Source organism: Lutra lutra, chromosome 9 (assembly GCF_902655055.1).
Source record: "Lutra lutra chromosome 9, mLutLut1.2, whole genome shotgun sequence".
Classification (NCBI taxonomy): domain Eukaryota; kingdom Metazoa; phylum Chordata; class Mammalia; order Carnivora; family Mustelidae; genus Lutra; species Lutra lutra.
Genome location: NC_062286.1, coordinates 128,623,275 through 128,642,722, shown reverse-complemented (window position 1 = coordinate 128,642,722; position 19,448 = coordinate 128,623,275). Strand labels below are relative to the sequence as shown.

The 19,448-nt window shown below is 49.4% G+C and overlaps 1 protein-coding gene across 2 annotated transcripts in view; it reads left to right on the top strand.

Moving 5' to 3' along the window:
• RIMS4 (regulating synaptic membrane exocytosis 4) overlaps positions 1–19,448 on the top strand; it is a 61,663-nt gene that overhangs the window by 25,999 nt on the left and 16,216 nt on the right. The window contains exon 2 of one of the 2 annotated variants that reach the window (XM_047746702.1): positions 13,598–13,736. In XM_047746702.1, coding sequence (XP_047602658.1) covers positions 13,598–13,736 — 139 coding nt within the window. Of the gene's footprint in view, positions 1–13,594; positions 13,737–19,448 lie in introns of both variants that reach the window. The other variant, XM_047746700.1, reaches the window with a different exon arrangement.

The following is a 19,448-nucleotide window of genomic DNA, read 5'->3' as shown; positions in this document are numbered from 1 at the left end:
CCTTTTGTATATTCTTAAACATGCTTAAATATACGTAGAGAAAAGCACAGCGTCTGGAAGAGCTGCCTCATGGTTTCATCATTTCTATTTTCCCTCTGCCATGAGATATCATGTCCCAGATAGGGTTTGCTCCTTCCTCCTGGATTCCAGAAGAATTAATGGGATACAGCCACAGCTAACTCATAAGGTATGTTTCATGTGAGCAAGCACTAAAATTTATTTTGTGAGCCACTGAGATCTGGGCGTCGTTTGTTATTCTAGCATAAGCTAATGAAAGCTGATCAATATTACAACAATGAGAAGTGGGTTCTATTATTTCTCTTTTATGAGGGGACCAAGGCCCAAAGAGGTTCAGTAATTTTCTTTAGATTATTCAGAAAGTGGCAGAAGGATGCTGTAAATCCTGAACCGTTATTCTGGCTTCCAAGCCTGTGCTCTTAAGAAGATGGAAGTACGTGGGCTGTGTTTGGTTAATGATGAGTGATGCAGTGTGGACAGAACACCTGGTATGTTTGTGATGTCAGAGTTGTAGTATAGGTTTGGGGCAGGTTCTGGAATTGTGAGGGTTCCCAGTGCCAGATGGGACCATAGACTCTACCTTTTTACCCACAACCCAGCTTCTTCCAGACCTTGCTTGGCTTGCCCCAAGGGCTGTTGGGAATGGTTTCATGGGGAAAGGTAGCCACATGTGGGGGCTGTAAATTGTTTTCCTTCCAGTAGTTGCTGGAATGACTTTCCCCTGACCATCCTGATAAGTGTAGGATCCCTTCCTTCCCCAAATGCATTTACTCTGCATTCAGAGTTCTTTGTCCTCAGTTGACATTTTGGTTTTGCCTCTTTGCCTTCTCCCTACATATTTGTCAATATGGCTTTTGTTTGTAAACTCCCAGAAGGTAGCACTTGCATCTACGATAAAATCTCACTATGATTTTATTTGCAACCAAGTATATAACTCAGTATTGAAATAATAATTCTTAAAACTGAAGCACTGCCTCTATTTCCAGTGCTGTATTAATTACTCCTCTGTTCCCCCAGTACCATGTGTATATCTCTGTCCTTGAACTATTGTATGTTGTAATTATAACAGCTTGTGTTATAATTGCCCGTTTACTTGTCTGTCTCCCCATAGACTGGGAGTTTCAACAATGTCTGGGTTTAATTCATCTGTATTAGGAGTCTCCTGCTTAGGCCCTGGCACTGAATAGGCACTTGGTAAGAGTTTGTTGAATGAATGACAGTTACTTATCTGTTATCTTTCCCATCCTTCTCTGCCAACTGTAAGCTCCTTAAGGACAAGTCTTCTTCTAATCTCCAAGGCCAGGAAAAGCATGGGATAGGAAATGAGCTTCCATAAATGCATATTTCATCAGACAAATGAGAACAGTTATTTCCTTCCAGGGGTAGAACTCTTTAGAGTTACAAGGCACATTCATATACTTTACTCAGTTAATTCTCTCAGAATCTTTAGACTCTCCCTGTCTAGTGTTCTCAGATTCCTATCACGTGCCCTTTGCCTTCCTTACTCCCACCAATTTTCAGTCTGTGTCTTTATGACCTCTCCCACTTTCCCCTTCGTATCCTCTTGGACAACGTTCTGAGGAATTCACACACAGCCCTCTCCTCTCGTCCCTTCAGTGTAAAGCAGCCTAAAGGGCAAATTACACTCGGGTCTGCACTGAACCAAGATCATTCTCCCACTTAACAGCTTTGCCATCTTGGGCAGGTTCATGAACCTCCCTGAGTCAACTTTCATTTCTGAAAATTGAAACAGTAGTGGTTTTGAGGATGAAATGAGGTAACGTAGGTTGAGCTCTGGGATCTCGGTAAGTGGGAGTTCCTGTCTTTACGTGGAAGGGTGGAATCTGAGACATTATTAAGCCGGTGGAAAGGAATTGTGGCTTAAAAATGAACATGGGGTGGGAGTTGCTTTGTCCTGAGATCTTCCCTCCCTGTGAGCTGCTACCTCTGTCCCAGGCAAGCCAAGACCTCAGCACATGAGTCAGCACCACGGACAGTTCCCAGCACATAGGTCTATTTCGTTCCTGTTCTGTAATAACTCTAAGAGACCTTCACTTCCACGTCACAACTTTATTTTACACACCTTCAAGAAATAAAACGTCAGAATTTAACAGATGTGCCCTTGGTTGTCATTCACATCTGAATTTCAGAAGTCTTAAAATTGTGTGTCTTAGAATCAATGAAATAATGACAATATATGAAAGGTGGTATCAGTGAACCATTGGCCAATGACCCTTGAAGAGGTTAATTTTAATAGGCATCATTTATTGAATGCTTACTGAGTTCTAGGCCTTTTTTGCCCCCCCCCCCTTCTGCCTTGGTGCTGTCTGCCCTTTACACATTTACTTAACAAATGTTACATTTGGGGAATATAAATGTGAGCCAGATAAACAGTTGGTCAGCAGTTTTCCCACCATCTTTCTTCCCAAAATATTTTAGCTCTGAGCCTCATTTCTTCAGAACGTTGCTTCCTGGTAAAGGATAATCTGTGTTAACCTTTCCAGTCCACATCATGCTTAATTCATTTAAAAAGCATTTTAAATGCATATCCTTAATTTCAATCCCAGGTTTGTGCCTAGAAAAAGTGCACAAATGGTCAAGAAAAGACATATATGAGAATGTCTTTGGCAGAGCCTTTTGTAATATCCCTAAACTGGAAAATACAATGTTCATCAGCAGTAGGGTTTTGACATATAAGAGTATGAGAATGAATGAGCTGCACTGAAACAATCAGTGTGAATGAGACTAAAAAACATAATGTTGAGTTAAAGAAGTCAATCTTGGAAAATATACAGTAGATGATTCTATGTATACAGAAGTACAAAAGAGGCGAAACTAACCTGCGGTGTTAGAAGTCAGGATAATGCTACTCTTGGAGAAGTAACCATGGCTCATGAGGGGCTTCTGGGGCATCGGCAAGGTTCTGTTTCTTGATCTGGGTGCTGGTTCCAGAGACAAGTGCACTTTGTAATATTCATCAAGTTACACACTTAAAATTGTACGTCATATAATTGTACACTTCCATATATATTATATATACGTGTGTGTATACACACACACACACACAGCAATTCAACAAACAGGTTTTTTTTTTTTTAAGATTTATTTATTTATTTTAGGGGAGGGGCTGAAGGAGAGGGAGGGAGAGTCTTAAGCAGACTGCTGAGCACAGAAATCAGTGCAGGATTCAGTCTTAAGACCCTGAACTCATGACCTGAGCCGAAAAGAAACCAAGAGTTGGACGCTTAAGCGACTGCACCACCCAAGCGCCCCAAACAATTGTTTTTAAAAGCATCTGTCTCCAGAAGAGAAGGGGATGGTGAGAATTTTATATGCAGGATGATTGGCAAGACATTTGGGGGTAGTTGGTCACATGGGATGTTTGGAATTACCTGAATTATTCAGTGTGAATGGAATGGAAAGCACATTGGAGAAAAGGGAAAAAATAGGCTGAGAATGTAGATTGGAAGCAGATCCGAAAGGCAGTGTATGTTAAGGCCTTTGGAATTTATTCTGCAAGCATTGAGGTATGATTGGAGGTTTTTAATCAAAGAGATGACATACTCAGGATTGAGGTTTTAGAAAGTTCATGCAGGCCACAGGGTGGGGAACTGGCAGAAGAGAATGCTCTGGTGCTGGGACCGTAGTTGGAGTACAGGCTGACCACTTGACCAGGCATTCGGGGCACCTGGGGATCTTCTGAAATTACAGATTCACAGACCCTACCCTAGCCTACTGAAACAGAATCCCCAGGAGAGGAGACAGAGGAAACTGGGTTTTTAGCTAAGTTCCCAATGTATTCCATACTGTCGGATCAGCACTGGCCTCCAGGTGGATATTTGGGAGCCTCTACATTCATTGACTATTGCAGCAGTCCAGGCAAGTCCAGGCAAGCTAAGGCTGTGACCTTGCTGATACCAAGTAGGACTGATTTTGAGTCCCCAGAAGGAGGCGTGGAGACACAGTTTACTTAATTAACAAATACTTATATGTCATTTACTCAATAGCACTATGTGCCAGACCCTGTTCTGTTTTTTTTAAATTACCAAATATTAACTCATTTTATCCTCATAAAAATGTTATGAGGAATTTGCCATTGTTTTCTCCATTTTTTTGGAGAGGAGGAAACTGAGATACGGAGAGGGTAAGCAACTTGCCCAAGATCACATTACTAATAAAGTGACCAGGGCCAGTTATACAGCTCAGGCCATTAGGCGCCATTGTTCATGGTTTTAGTCACTACTGTCCAGGAGTAGACTTTGCTATTTCCGGGACATGCTTCAGAAATAGTGGTGAATGGCTATTTATGGTGAAAGGGGCTGAGAGGTTGACAGTGAAGAGACCTGAATTCTAATTTCAACATAGTCATTGACGCATGTCCCTCTGTAGACTTCAGTTGCCCCTCTACACAGGAAGACATTAGTCTGGATGACCCCAAGTTCCCTCCAAATGGAACCTTCTCTGATTTTAATGGAAGGCAGATTTTGACAGCTCTGGAGAGAAGAGGGGGAGGTAAAGCGCCCTCAAGCAGGGTTTATGCTTCCTCAGCCTGTTTTTGGAGACAGCCAGAGGCAACATCAGGCCTAAGGAGGTCTGAATGCTTGCATGTCATCTCAGCCTTGATTTTCCGATAACTTTTAAGGCATGGGCAAGGGAGACATATGAGGCTGAAGTCACTTGGAATAGTAGGCCAGGGAGAGGTTGACCATGAAGGAAGAAGAGGCAGCAGCTTCCAGGGTATTCATCTCAGAGGAATAAGAAGGGCAGTGCTAGTGGGTAGGGGGAGCAGTGAGTCCCAGGGGCCGTGATACTTCTCCGATCCCGGTTTAAAATAACAGACTGACCCAGAGCTCTTGTGTCCAGGGGAATTCACAAACTGTGATATGGATCTGTAGTGGGCCTTTCACAGAGACAGGAATTCACTCTGGTCAGTTATGTGGTGAGGGGTTTTTAGAGCCTGGGGACCTGGGGTAAGTCATAGGACCTCTCTCAGCTTTGGGCTCCTCATCTGGAGAACAGCTGTGAAGACCCATCTTTGATAAAATGTCAAAGTGGAGAATAGTTGTATTTCTTCCTTCCTCTACCTCCCACCAGCACATTCTTGGAATCTCTAGTGGTTAAGAGTATAGGATCTGCTTTCACACAGATCTGGGTTTAAAACCTAGCTCTGTCTTGTCTGGCGTAAACTTGGATAGGTAGCTGAACTGCTCCGAGCCTGGTTCCTTTTTGTAAAATTAAGATACCCAACACTTGACTCTCAGAGTTTTGGTTAAATTTTATCTATCTATCTAGTGCCTAGCACAGGGTAAGTTCTAAGAATGATGGTATCTACTCTAATTTTTTTTTCTTTTTTAAATTTTTTATTTCTTTTCAGCATAACAGTATTCATTGTTTTTTTTTATATTTTTAAATTTTTTATAAACATATATTTTTATCCCCAGGGGTACAGGTCTGTGAATCGCCAGGTTTACACACTTCACAGCACTCACCATAGCACATACCCTCCCCAATGTCCATAACCCCACCCCCCTCTCCCAAACCCCCTCCCCCCAGCAACCCTCAGTTTGTTTTGTGAGATTAAGAGTCACTTATGGTTCGTCTCTACTCTAATTTTAAATTTATCATTATGATTGTTTTATTATCTCGTTCCTTATGAATGCTTGTTTTTGGGAGAAAGTACATTAAACACATTTATATTCAGGTATAAACACCTGAGTTTTCTTTATTGGAAGATTTGCATTTTTCTTGGGGGCACGTCCTAAAAATAAAGCCAGTTTAGGAGCACCTGGGTGGATCAGTGGTTTAAGCCTCTGCCTTTATTTGTTTAGCTCAGGTGATGATCTGAGTGTCCTAGGGTGGAGCCCTGCATCGGGCTCTCTGCTCAGCAGGGAGCCTGCTCCCCCCAACCCCTCACTGGCCTGCCTCTCTGCCTAATTGCGATTAAACACTATTCAGGAGGATTAGACATCTTGGGCACTGTCCTTGGTGCTGAAGGGACGCAAGGGAGGAATGAGCTTACACTGTAGACTTAGGTACCCACTAGTTTGACTAAGGACTCTGTTTCAAGGTGCAGTGGAATAGATAACTTCAGGAGAGGTGAAGATGAAGTGCCCCTGGGACTCCAGGAGTCTAATCAGGGAAGTCTTTGTGGAAGAGATGACATTTGAGTTCTGTGGTAGAGCTTAGTGAGTTTAGTTTAGTGGTTCATTAAAAACATGGTTATTGGAGTTTGAAAGACCTGGGTTTGAATTCCACCTCTGTCATTAGTAGGCGTGTATCCCTGGGAGTGTTCCTTAACTTTCTGAATTCTTATTTTCTCCTCCTATAAAATGGGGCAGTAACTGTTTTGCTCACAGTTTATTGTGACAGTTAAATGATATGATGCCTCTTAAAATACTGGGCACAACATCTGACACGGTTGTGATAATATTAATAGCCATCTTTATCAAGTGCTTGTGGTATGCCACCTCCCACCTAGTACATCCTGAAGATTAAATGTTAGTGTTATTATATTACTTTATTGTTACAGTTAATCTTCATAACAGCCCTGAGTTTGCTGAGTGCCGAATAAATTGTGTTATTTAAAACTTAGCTATGGAGGATGGCTAGAATTTTGATAGAGAAGGTGAGGAAGGGAGGAAAGTAAAGGAGAGAAAACCAAGGTGAGGAGTTGCTGAGAATGTATCTGGGGTGTGAAGAATGGGGGAGACCAGTAGCAGATGGGCTAGGAATCAGATGATGGCGTCTTGAGTGCCTGGATGCAAAGGTTGAACCTAATTTGACATGCAATAGGGAGCCATTCCAAGGTTTTAAATAAGATCATGGCATGATTGAAGTGATTTACTTATAAATTTATATTTCACCTTCACTTATATACAGAATTAATACATTTAACTATAAAAAATTCAAAGGTCATAGAAACAAACAAAAGAGAAATAAAACTTTCCCAATGTGATGGTTGCAGTGTAAGTTGGTACAAATACTTTGTCAAGTCATTGAACAAATGCTTGCCCTGTAACCCAGAAGTTCTCTTTCTAGGTATATTTCTGAGACATACGTGTGAATCTTCCCTAAAGGCCAAGCACCGAAGTAATCATAGCAACATTGTTCCTAATAACCCCATACTGAAAAAAAAAGCCCTAAATTATACAATGGATAAATAGATTGTAGTATATTCATACAGTGGAATCTGTATAGCAGTAGATAATAAGTGTCTACAACTACATACAATGTGACTGGATCTTATACATTCACCATAACACTGAGCAGAAGAAGCCAGCTTCCCCCTCCCCAAAAGGCCATTCTCTGCCTTATAAAGTTCAGAAACAAAACTAATATCTGGTGTTAGAGATCAGAATAGTGGCTTCCCTTGTAGAGTGAGAGAGACCAGAAGATGGGGCCCAGAGGGCTTTGGGAGTCTTGGCAATGCTCTGTTTCTTCATCTGGGTGCTGGTGATATAGGTATGTCTGCTTTGTGAAAATTCATTGAGCTGTACGCTTTGAGTTTGTGCACTTTTCTTTTTTTTTAAGATTTTATTTATTTATTTGACAGACAGAGATCACAAGTAGGCAGAGAGGCAGGCAGAGAGAGAGGAAGGGAAGCAGGCTCCCTGCTGAGCAGAGAGCCCGATGTGGGGCTCGATCCCAGGACCCTGGGATCATACCTGAGCCAAAGGCAGAGGCTTTAACCCACTGAGCCACCCAGGCACCCCTTGTGCACTTTTCTCTATAGATCTTGTAGTACTTAGATTTGAAAGTCACAGAAACACATCTGTCATACCCCTCTTCTGACAGTGTTTCTTCCTACAGTTATTCCCCATTAACAGTTCGGTTCATCCTCCCAGATTTCCTCCCAAATATATATAAGCTATCTATAGCTTTACAAAAATGGTATTATGATTTACATAGTGTCCTGCAGTGTACTTTGTTAACAATATGTTGAGGCAGTCTTTCTGTGTCACTTTGTGTGTAAAATCTAGATGATTCTTTTTAAAAAAAAAAGATTTTATTTTTAAGTCATCTCTACACCCAATGTGGGGCTCGAACTCACAACTCCAAGATCAAGAGCTGCATGCTCTCCTGACTGAGCCAGCCAAGCACCCCTAGATGATTTGTTTTAACTGTTACACAGTATTTTATTGTGGGGATGGGTCATTTAGTAAACTAGTTCCCTACTGATGGACAGTTAATTCCAGCATTTCGCTGGTGTGAATGATACATGGGCAACCTCTTCATGCATATCTTTGTGTACTTTTTTGACTATCTGTGTAGAATAAATGAGTGGGAGTAGAATATCTTTGTCTGAAGTGATACTTTAAGATGGTTAATCTCTTAATGACTTGTTGGGTGGGTGGGTTGGAAGCAGGGAGACCAGTTAGGAGGCTACGGGCATAGTTTAGACTTGAGGTAATCGAGGTGGTTGGCTGTGAACATGGACAAGGAAGGGGAGAGATAAGAGCTCTTGTGTGCAAAGACCTTATAAGACCTGCCATTTGACGAGAGAGGGGGAAAAGTCAGGTCCTGAGGGGATTCTGAGTCTGGGTGGCTGAGTTGATTAGGGGAAGTAGGACCAGGGGTGGGTTTAGTTTTGGCCAGGTTGCCTCCTGGGATTCTGCTCATCACCCAGGCAGTGATGCTCAGAATGCCGTCGGAAGTATTGCTCTGGCCAGAGTTAAGGGGTTTAGGTTGGGGTGGGATTCATTTGCATAGGATGGTCCTGAGGTTGTGGGAGGGGAATGACATCATCAGGGGGCAAGGTCTAGAGACAGAGAGAACCCAAGGACTGCATGGCGAGGGCCTCATGTATAGGGATGGAGACAGTGGTCAGAGGGACCGGAGGAGATTCATAAAATTTACTGTCAGGGAAGCCAAAGGAGAAATCTGAGGTGACTTTATTCAAAGACTACAGTAATCAGTAGCATGCATTAGTCCCCCTCCCACTGGCCCTCCAATGGGTACTGTCACTCCATTTTGTACTTGGTCTTCAAAGCACTTACAGCACTTGTGATTAATTGTACGATCATCTGTTCAGGGTCCACCTCCCCCTCTGAACTGTGAGCCCCGTGGATGCAGGGACCATGCCACTCATACTGTCCTATCTCCAGCATGAGGCACGGTATTCAGCACACAGTGGTGTTGGTACCCCAAGTTGTTGCTGTTCACACTCTGCACCACCACCCCACCCCCACCGTGCAAATTGTGAGAAGAGGGATACTTAGGACCCTGTGGGAGAAAATTCAAGCTGCTCAGTTCAAGTTTTGGGTACAGCAAGTTGTGAGTGGGTGGCCAAAAGTGGGTCATCCAAACTCCCATTTATTTGTACATTACAGTAGCCAGCTACAGTTGGTGCCCAAAGCCTATAGGACTCAAACTCCAAACCTTTCCAGTGAGGCACTGTGATAACCGGGAACAACGTAGCTTCTCCTTTGCTCCCCTTGCCCATCCCTTTGGAGAGCAGGCCCTTGCCCATGCCCCCTCTCATTATGCACCAGCTCTTTTTATCACCACATTCATGAAGGGAACAGTGTTCCCATTGTGATGCTGGAACCCACCAGTGCAAAGATTTTTGAACTTCGACCTCCTTAGGGTGCCAGTCAAGGCAGGTGTCTTAAGTCAGGTTTCCCCAAAAAGTACCCTGAGATGAGATTCATTGACGGAAGTGCCCCCACAGGAGACTGGGGAAGCAGGAAGCATGCCGGGTGTGGGGTCAGGCAGATCCCACAGAGGGCAGCTTCAGCCCCTCGCCCCCCACTGGGTTCCTCTGGAGCCTATGTAATGCCTCAGAGTTGTTCTGACTTGAGGCATAGAGCCTGAATTGAGGGTTTGTTCTCCTGTTCCATTTAGGCTTTGACTAAGGGGATCACATGTTATAAACCTCCAGGCACTTCTGCTTCTATCTGGGGGCAGTGTGGGCTTAGTAGCCCCAAGGAAGACTGAGAAACAAATGAAAATTTGGCAGGTAGATGGCTTTCAGGAGCCGGTTGGGGGAGGGGGTCAGAGGAGTGGGAAAAAGGGAGATCTGTGAGGTCTGGGTGGAGCGTCAGCACTGTCTGCTACAATGGGTCAAGCCTGGGTCTTTTCCTGGGACCTGATGGACCCAAAGCAGAGGCTGAAGCACCTCTCTGTCTTCCGTCCATGTGCACTTTATCAGTGGGAACCAGCCCTTGGAAGCACATTTCACATCTTCGTGAAGTCTTCCCCCCGGACCAGAAAGCACTCAGTAGACGGGTGCTGCGAGAATCGGAAGCACCCCCAGTTCAGGAGCCGGGGGCTGAGGCCAGGCCCTGTCCTTGGTCCCGAGCAGCCGCTGGAGACTGGCTCAGGAAGCTGTGTGAATGGAATGGAAGCCACACTGCCCAAAATGGCAACATGTGGTGTCTGTGCTCAGAAGGAGTTTGCTGTTTGAAGGGGGTGGTAGAAGAAGCGGAGCCTTGAGCAGACTTAAAGGAGAAGTGGAAAGAACCAGAAGAGGGAGAGGTGGCTGATCCGAGGCCCAGAGAGGACAAATGGGAGGATGAGTTCCTGGTGCAGGTGGGAGGAGGTGGGATGAGAACAGGTGGTGGATCAGCCTTGGCCAGGAGAAGGGTTACCCCCTCCTCTGAGAGAGCCGGGGAGGGTCGAGGGGCGTGTCGAAAGGTCTGAGGATGGTGCAGGTTGGAAGTGAGAAGGAGCAAGTCACAGAGACACATCTTTTCAGCCAAGTGGGGGAAAGGTCATTGGATGGGGTGACGGGGTGACGGGCTGGGGAGAGAAAGCATTGGCACAGTCACTTTGGGGACCTTGACTGAGTCATTGAGAGATGGCTAATGGAGGATGAGATAGCTGAGGGTAGATGGCAGAACTTGGTGTGGTTGAGCACCAGATTGGGGACTCCCACGGTGGGGAAGGTGGCAAATTGAGGGAAATGGAAGATGGTTGGTGTGAGCAAATTTGGAGAGTATTGAGAGGTCTTCCTCTGCAGTCACCGTGGCTACTTCTGTTTCACACCTACTACGTGCCGGGTTCTGTGGCAGATGTCCAGCAGCTCCATGGGGTCGGTGCTACCTGACTTCCCCAAGGTCTGGCCACCAGTGGTTGCAGAGCTGGGACTCACCAGCCTCACCTGAGGCCCATCTAGGGTACTTGGCTGTGAAATGCTTTGGTCCTGAAGAACGCCACACAGATGTGAAGCACACCTTTCCAGAGCGCCTCCTTAGCCCCCATGGGGACTGAGTTGCGTCATGCTTTGGTTATCCCTCTTCCAGGAGAAATGTTTCAGACCCTAGTGGGTGGGGACAAACCAGCGTGAGTCTCCAGAACAGGGCTCTATAGGGAAGTAGAAAGCCCAGGCAGGTGTCTGCAGCCTGCCTGCTGGGTGCTGGGTCATGGGTTTGTACCCCTGATGTGGGGGAGTGAGGTTCGTCCCTGGACAAATATGTCTGCACTGTGTGTGTGTGAGTTGGGGAACATCTCTCTGTGCTTCTGAGTCTGTGCTGCTGAGTGAGCATGTGTGTGGTTCTGGATCTTACTCTGTCTTAGCACCTGCTACACACAGAGGAGCATAGAAGTGGTTGGGTGGATTACAGATACAGCTTAGGGAAAGAGCAAATGGTAGGATGAAGGGAAGCACAGAGACGGGGACACACGTGTTCCCCCACGTGTCCAGAAACACCCAGGTGACACACACACAGAAATGCACAGTGTCAGTTTCTCTCTGTGCTTTCTTGAGTGGGTTGGCGTATACTTCTTATGGCTGTGCATCTGTGTGTATGACTGGCACATACCCAGTTAGCCTTAGAAGCACAGCATAATGGAGACTCACGGAAACGCGCAGATACCAATGCTCAGACATACATTAGTGTGCTCTGTGTCTTTGCATGTGTATTCCTGCATGTGTGTGTGCTACCATGTATTTTTCTGAGTGTGTGGACATCTTTGTGCCTGAATACATGTGGGAGATACATGTGGGAGACAAACGTGGGCACACATACTGAGAAACACAGTGTATGTGTGAGTGTGTGTGTGTGTGTGTGTGTGTGAAAGTCAGGGAGAGAAGGGAGGAGAAGGCCAGTGGGAGGTGTCCTGGTCTCGCTCTGCCTCCTGGCATGCAGTCCCAGGGCCCTTAACTCTTGCTGAGCAGGATGGTGGGATTTGGATGACACTGCTTCTCTCCAGCGGGTTGACCAGCCAGCACTGAGGAAGCCCCTGAGGTTTATGAGCTCGTCCCAGCCTTTGTCAAGACCTGTGGAAGCTCTCCCTAAAGACCTAGCCCCACCTCTAGTGCACCCGCAATCCCGCCAGGTGCCAGAGATGTAAAACCCACCCTGATAAACCCGGCTGTGGAGCTTGGAGCAGAGAGACCCTCCTGGCTCAATTCCTGGTGCCATCACCCCCCCCCAACTTGCTTTCTGGCTCTATGGGTGTGGACAAGTGGCTTAGCCTCTGTGTCTTGTGTCCTTGATGTTTAAGTGGGAGAACAGACTCATCTCTCTCATATGGGGGTTGAAGAGTAAGACCACTCTCGGGGCAGGCCTCCATTCGTCCAGCAGTTATTAACTGAGCACGTGCTGTGGCTGGACCCTCTTCTTAGCCCTGGGGCTTCAACGGTCAACAAAGCAGAGTACCATGTGCTGAGTTCACCTGCTCTGGGGAGGAAGCTGGTCAGTAACCCAGTAATGCACAGACATGTCTGGGGTAGTATTGGGAAGAAAGCCAGAGCAGGGCAACAGGACAGGGGGTAGGTGGCAGGGGCTAGAGAATGGCAAGGAAGGTCATCTAAGATGACATTTGATTACAGAAGGGAAGTTAGCAGAGGAGAGGGTATTTGAGGGGAGGGAATACCAAGGGCAGAGGGCCATTCGTTATAAGCCTGTTGTTCTCCCATTGTACAGTTGAGGAAATAGAGGCAGAGAGAGGCTGAGTGATTTGCCCATAGTCTCACAACCAGTGAGAAAGAGAACCACACTTGAACCTGGGCAGGCTGGTTTCAGAGCCAGTGGCCTAAATCAGTGGTCCTCCATCTGGGGTGACTTTCTCCCCCCACCCCCACGCCCAGGGGGTATTTGGCAATGTCTGGAGACATTCTAGATGGCCACCGTGGACTGGAGGGTGCTACTAGCATCTGGTAGGTAGAGGTGGGGGATATCGATCGACCTTCCAGAATGCACAGGACGTCCCGACAACTAAGCGGGGTCTCATCTAAACTGCTGGTTGTGCTGAGGTGGGGAAAACCTGGTCCAAACGCAGGCAAAGCGCGTAACAGAGTGTGACACAGAGTAGGTGCTCAATAAAGAGCAACTGGAGAGGAGGAGGAGACATGACCTTCAGAGAGTCGCAGGGGAGAGGTGAATCCAAGGGGGGAAATGTACCTGTAAATGAATCCGTCCGTTACCGGGACTCCTGCGATTCTTCTTGTGGGGTGGGTGTGAAGGGCAGGGCCGCCCCAGGGAGGGGGCTGCCGGTGAGGCTGGTGGTAGGAGGAGGGACTGGGGGTTGGGGCCGACCCTGGGCAGGGTCCAGACGCTAACCAGATGACTTGTCTCTCTGTCCCTTCCTGTACCTTGTCTCTCTCCCCATTGCTCTTGGCCTCTCCGCCTAGAAGGGGACAGCCGGAGGCTGAAGGGAGCCATCCAGAGGAGCACGGAGACCGGCCTGGCGGTGGAGATGCCCAGCCGGACGCTGCGCCAGGCCAGCCACGAGTCCATTGAGGACAGCATGAATAGCTACGGCTCCGAGGGCAAGTGAGTGTGGGGCCCGGCCCACTGTAAGCCCTGCTGGCTCTAGTGGGCCCTTGCGGGGGGGGGGGGGGGGGGGGGGAGGGGCCAAGCCACACCGTCTGGAGCCCTGGCTCAGCCTCAGGCCTGCAGAAGGGAGGCGACGAAGCACGCAAGCTCTAAGGGGGCAGCAGAGCACACTGGCCGTGCGGCCCTGGGTGAGTTCTTCTCTGCGCCTCAGTTTGCCCATCTGTCAAACCGGCTGATGCTGGCGGCCTCAGAGGGGGTGTTGTGAGGACTCAGTGGGTTCGTACTTACAGAGAAGGGAGGACAGCGTTGGCATGTGAGTGCCGAATGTCAGTGTTGAGAAATAAAGAGGGGGGTTGAGAGGGGTTTTATCGTGATGTTACTCTTTCCTCTTTACTTTCTTAGTTTCTAAAATCACGATTGGTTTTTAAAGATACAGATTCCTGCTTGATAAGGAGTTTCACACATGTCAGACTACGAAATATTAGATATGACCGTGTCCTCGCCCGTGTTCTCTCTCCCCTGACTATACATAGCCCCCCCTGGGTATTTGTTCCCGATACAGACTGCAGACCCCATGCCCTGAGTCCGAGCCTCTGGGAGTGGAGCTCGGAACTCCGTTTCTTAAGGGCTGCCTGAGGGAACATATTCTAGACTGAGGGTTCTCGTCTTTGCAGCAGTTATGGGCTCTTTGAGAGTTTTGGGCAAGTTTTGGGCCTTCGTTCCCCTAAGAAATATGTGCACCTACACCGTAACACACACACAGTCATGGGGTCGCACTCATTCCCACACGCAGCGACACGCGTTCTCTCACACACACACTCACTCTCATTCTCGCACACAGTCGTACAAGCAAACTCTTCTCATAATTCCCGTGGGTTCCCAGATTCCCCTAGAGCCCATCCATGGATAGCAAAGAAGCCTGGCTTGCAAGTGACTTTCTCATTGTACAGATGACCAGGGCACTCAGAGAGGCTGGTGAGCTTGTCCCGGGTCACAGAGCATGTTAACATGTCTGGAACTCGAGTCCTGTGATTCCCGGTGGGGGGCTCATTCTGTGGCAGCCCTTCGCTCCCTTGTCTTAGCTGTCCTCAGCCAGGGTCGTGGGTGTTCTCATCACCCTCATGAGGACACTGGGGCTTGGGGAGGGTCCAGTACGGTGGACACCAGGCATGTGGCTATTGAAATATAAATTAATTTAAATGGAATGAAATGAAATATTCTGTTCCTCCACCGTGCTGGCCATGTTCCGAGCGCTCAGCAGAGCATGCCCCATGGCTGCTGTTTGGGACAGCGCGGGGATAGAGCATGTCTGCCCTCGCAGATGGTGCCGTTGGACAGCACTGGCTAAGGGGCCTCTTCAGGCGCAGACACCAGGGTGGGCCCAGGGCTGGGGCTCGGCCGCCACCTTCTGCTTTTCTCCTGTTCCTGGCGCTACCTCCCAGCTGGGGGTTCCTGCTGGCTGGAAGCCTTCCCACCCCCAGCCCCTCCTAAACTGGGCATCTCCGGCCTCTGTGAATGGCCTTGCCTTGGCAGATGCCGCTGTTCCACCCACCTCCTGGGGAGGCTTTCCGGAGGGCGAGAAGAGGAGGAGGACAGGCGGAAGGGAGAGGAAGAGGAGGAGGAGGAAGGGAACAAATGTTTTCTTTAACCTGAGAAATTTGGCAAGGCAGCAACGCTTGGAGAAAGGTATCATAGACCTCGGGGTAGCAGTGGGTCTCTGCCGAGTTCCAGAGGGTCAGGAGGTTTGGGTCCTAGTCCTGGGTCTGCCAGTGACCACCAGGTGGCCTTGGGCACATCTCTTGGCCTCTTAAGTGTCAGGAGGCTGGGAAACATCTGGTCTATTGGTCTTAGAGGCAGCTCGGGGGGAGCGTGGTGTGGTGTGGGGAGTAAGATCAGGGGGTGAAACCCAGAGCCCCATTTTACGGATGGGCTCCCAAGAAGCCCCGTGACTTGCCCAAGGACAGCAGCATAGGAGGGCGTCGTGAAGGAGAAGTGAGCTGATGTCTGCACAGGACAGGTGCTTGGGAGGTGGCTCTTGTATCATTTGTCACAATGTGCTTTAAGGGACCAGAACGTCTGAGTTAGAGTCCAAACCTGGACCCTAGAGTCAGGCCTGGTTCGTGCCTCATTTCTGCTTCCTAGTAGCTACGTGACTTTGGGGAAATTACTTCCCCTCTGTGAGCCCAGTTTCTTCATCTGTGGAAAGGGGACAGTAATAGCACCCAGAGACTACTCTCAGAGTTGTTGTGTGGCTTACGTGAATTAACACAGGTATGGGCGCCTAGGACGGAGGCCGGCACTAGCAGGCACTATTAGTCTGTTATTGCTGGCTGTGATTCTCGTTGTTCCTTGTTGGTTTGCCCCTGTTACTTGGGTATTTTGCTCCTTGTGTCCAGCTGTATCTTGCTGGATACAGGGGCTGCCCCAGATGCAGCTGTGTCTGTAAAGAGCAAGCACGGCCTTGATGTTGGCTGTGACATTTAGGATTGTCAGAAGGTTTGGGTGGCTCTCTTGAGCCCAGCTGAGGAAGGATCGGGTGGGTTGGAAGGTACCGGCTCCAGCAGAGGGGAGAGTCTTGATGGAGCCCAGCCAGGCTCCACCACTCCACCTAACACCGGGGCAAGGAAGGGGCATAGAAAGGACGGGGGGACGTGGAGCTGTGGCCGGCCTCCTCCTTGTTCTGGAGGTATTTTGGGTACTGGTGGGACCCAGATGCCAGGCTCTGAAATAGGAAGGGGTGTGACTGTCCTCCCCCTTGGGCTCCTGCCAGCCCAGCTGAGGCTTACGCCGAGCCAGCGGGCTGGAGCAGCCCCCGCGAGCCCACAGCCCCTGGCGCTGCTGGACCTGTCTGCCTGTGCCCTGGCTCACTGGCGTGTATATTCCTGCAAGTGGGCGCAGGGGTTTTTCTTCCAGCAAACGCGACTGAGTGCCTACGGTGTGCTAGACAGTTGGGCTGAACACCTGGGAGGCCCTGCCTGGCACTGACCAAGCAACTTGCAGTGAGTTAAGAGCTTCCAAGGACAGGCGTAGAGAACATTGGAAACCCTGCATCCTCACCAGGTCTCTGGGCTAGGGATGGGGTGCATATGGGTGGGGCCGCTCTGTCACTGAAGCTCCTTGGGCTCCAGGCTGTGTGGTGGTAGCTGGCAGTGATGTCAGCCTTTGCTGTTCCCAGTGTGGCCCCCAGTCCAGCATCAGCGGCATCCCCTGGGAGCTGGTTAGAAATGCAGGGTCTCCGTCTCCACCCCAGACCTCCTGAATTGGAAGCTGAAGCTTTACAAGCTCTCCTGGGGGCTTGTGTGCACGTGGAGGCTGAGAGGCCCTGGCAGTGGGAGTCATGTTCTAGAGCTGGTCCCTTACCGGGCACTTGCTCTGGGCAGACACTGTGCGAAGTGCTTTTATATATGTTGGCCCATTTAATCCTCACAACAGCCTGATGACGCCAAGATTGCAAATGTCCCCATTTTACGGACGAGGACACAGAAGCCAAAAGAGGTTAATTAACATGCCCAAGGTCACTCATCCAGTAAGTGGCTTCAAATGCCAGGCTTCAAATCTGGGCCTTGGAATCTGCCCTTAATCTTCACACTTGACTCTTTTCCTTCATTTAATGGTTGCATTCATCAGGATTTCGGGAGGCGGACACTTCAGGGTGGTGTGGTGGCTCAGGGAGTCCCTTCAGCTTTTCGCTCCCGAGATCTCAGCAGGTTGGACCCACCCTGATCTGTCTCCTGGGGCTGGGGAGGGGCTTTCCTTCCCAGACCCCCTTTCTGCCCGGTGGAAAATTGGAGTTCTCTCTGTTAAGGATGGAAGGGAACAGCTCTGGGTTTGGGAGAGCTGAGCTCCACACCCCCCCCTCCACCAGTCCCGTCTCCCCCAGATAAAGGTCGGGGGTTCAAGCCCCCTGAGAAAGGACCACGAGAACAGTGCCTTCCCACACACCCCCCTGAACCTGAGCTGCTCCCTCAGTGACTGCTACAGTTTGGGTTCCCCAGAACCAAACCCGAGAAGTGGATTTGAGTGCGAGTCATTCACTTGGAGATGATTCCAGAAAACCACGGTGGAGGAGCATGTGTGAGGTGCCGAGCAGAGCAGGCATCCAGAAACATGGGCTTTAAGAAGCGAGCTGCCACTGTAGGCTAGAGCTTGATCCTTCCAGGGATTCTGGGAGCCAGGTGGAACACGCACCTGAGTGCTGTCCCCCGGTGTTGGGGGAGCCGAAGTAGGCGCGGTTGACCCTCCTTCCTTAGGGATTGGTGGCTGCTTTCTGGGGACTCTGCTACCCTCCCTGCAGCACAGTGCTTGCTAGAGGCAGGAGGGGTGCAGGGACTGGCAGTGAGAGTCCGAGAGAGTCCGTGAGCACGGATGAAGGGAGGGTCCGGAGAGGGGATGGTGGGGAAGGAGCAAACAGCGCCACTGGCTCCTCCTGGCTGCCCAAACCAGAAACCTGGGGTTCTCCCAGGCGGCTTCCCCTCTCACTTTCCATTTCCATATCCAGCCCCCCGTTGGGCTCTTCCAGTTTATTTCTAACTATCTTTGACTCATCCATTTCTCTCCCTCCCACCCCCCTGGTGAGGCCCCTCATCACTCTTGCTTGCATGCTCTCAAGTCTCCCTTTTGGTCGAGACTCAGCAGTATGTCACTCAGCATTTACTTCTGCTGATCCCTGCCATCCTCCCCCAGGCCCCGACCATGTGCCCCCTGCTCCAGCGCCCTGAACGTCTTGCACTTCCCTCCGTCTCCCCTGCCGGTCTTCGCCTCGGCCTTCGCTTCCTCTACCTGGCACTGCCTTTCCCACCTCTCCTCCCTCTCCACCCTCTGACTCATTCCTCCTCCAGATCTCAGCTCAGAACTGGCACATAGGCTTCATCTCCGGCACCAGCTCCAGCTAACTGATAGTGGCTGCCTGGAATGCTGTGCAGAGAAGGATTCTGGAGCCTTGTCCAGCCTTGGCAGGAGTGTGGAGGTTGATTAGTAATGTCTGCCCTGGGAGTGGGCAGAGGAGGGGGAACGGCAAGGTCAGCCATTCCTCTGGCTGCATCAGTGGCTTCCACGATCTGTTCTGCCTCCCACGGCACCCTCCACTTGGTCGTTAATGGTCACAGGTATATCTAGTTCAGTGCTGCCCAGCCTGGGACCTGGCCTACAGGTGATATTTTGCAAATTTTGATGGATAATGGGTAGGGGCTATGAGCAGAAGCACCCCCACATTCCACTCCTTCCTGCCCTTCCTTAACCTCCATTACACAGAATCACAGCCTCAGCATCTTCTCTGGGTCCCAGAAGCTCTTGAAGCCAGCTCCCAAAGCCTCTCGTCCTCCTTCCCTCTGCCCCTTGTTGTCCTGAGGCGTCTGGGTCACTGACATCCAGCTCCCTGGCATCTGGGTCACTGTGCCCACAGCCCTGGAAAGCAGGGTGTGGGAGCTGGTGCGTGACCACCTCACCTGGGCTCAGCATCATGTTTTTGCCAAGTCTATGTTTCCCTAGTCACCAAAGGCCCCAGGGGTCCGGCAGGTGGCTGGGACCCCCTTTCCCTTGCCCACCTCTGCTCTGTAACGGTTTGTGCCTGAAGGATGGACCGGGACTGGCTGGGGCTGTGAGCTAGGAGACACGGGGGTTTGTTTTGTTCCGTTTTGTAAACACTAGTATTTATGGCACATTTGGCTGTGCCAGATTGAGTTCTCAGAAGTTCATCTTGCATAGTACTTA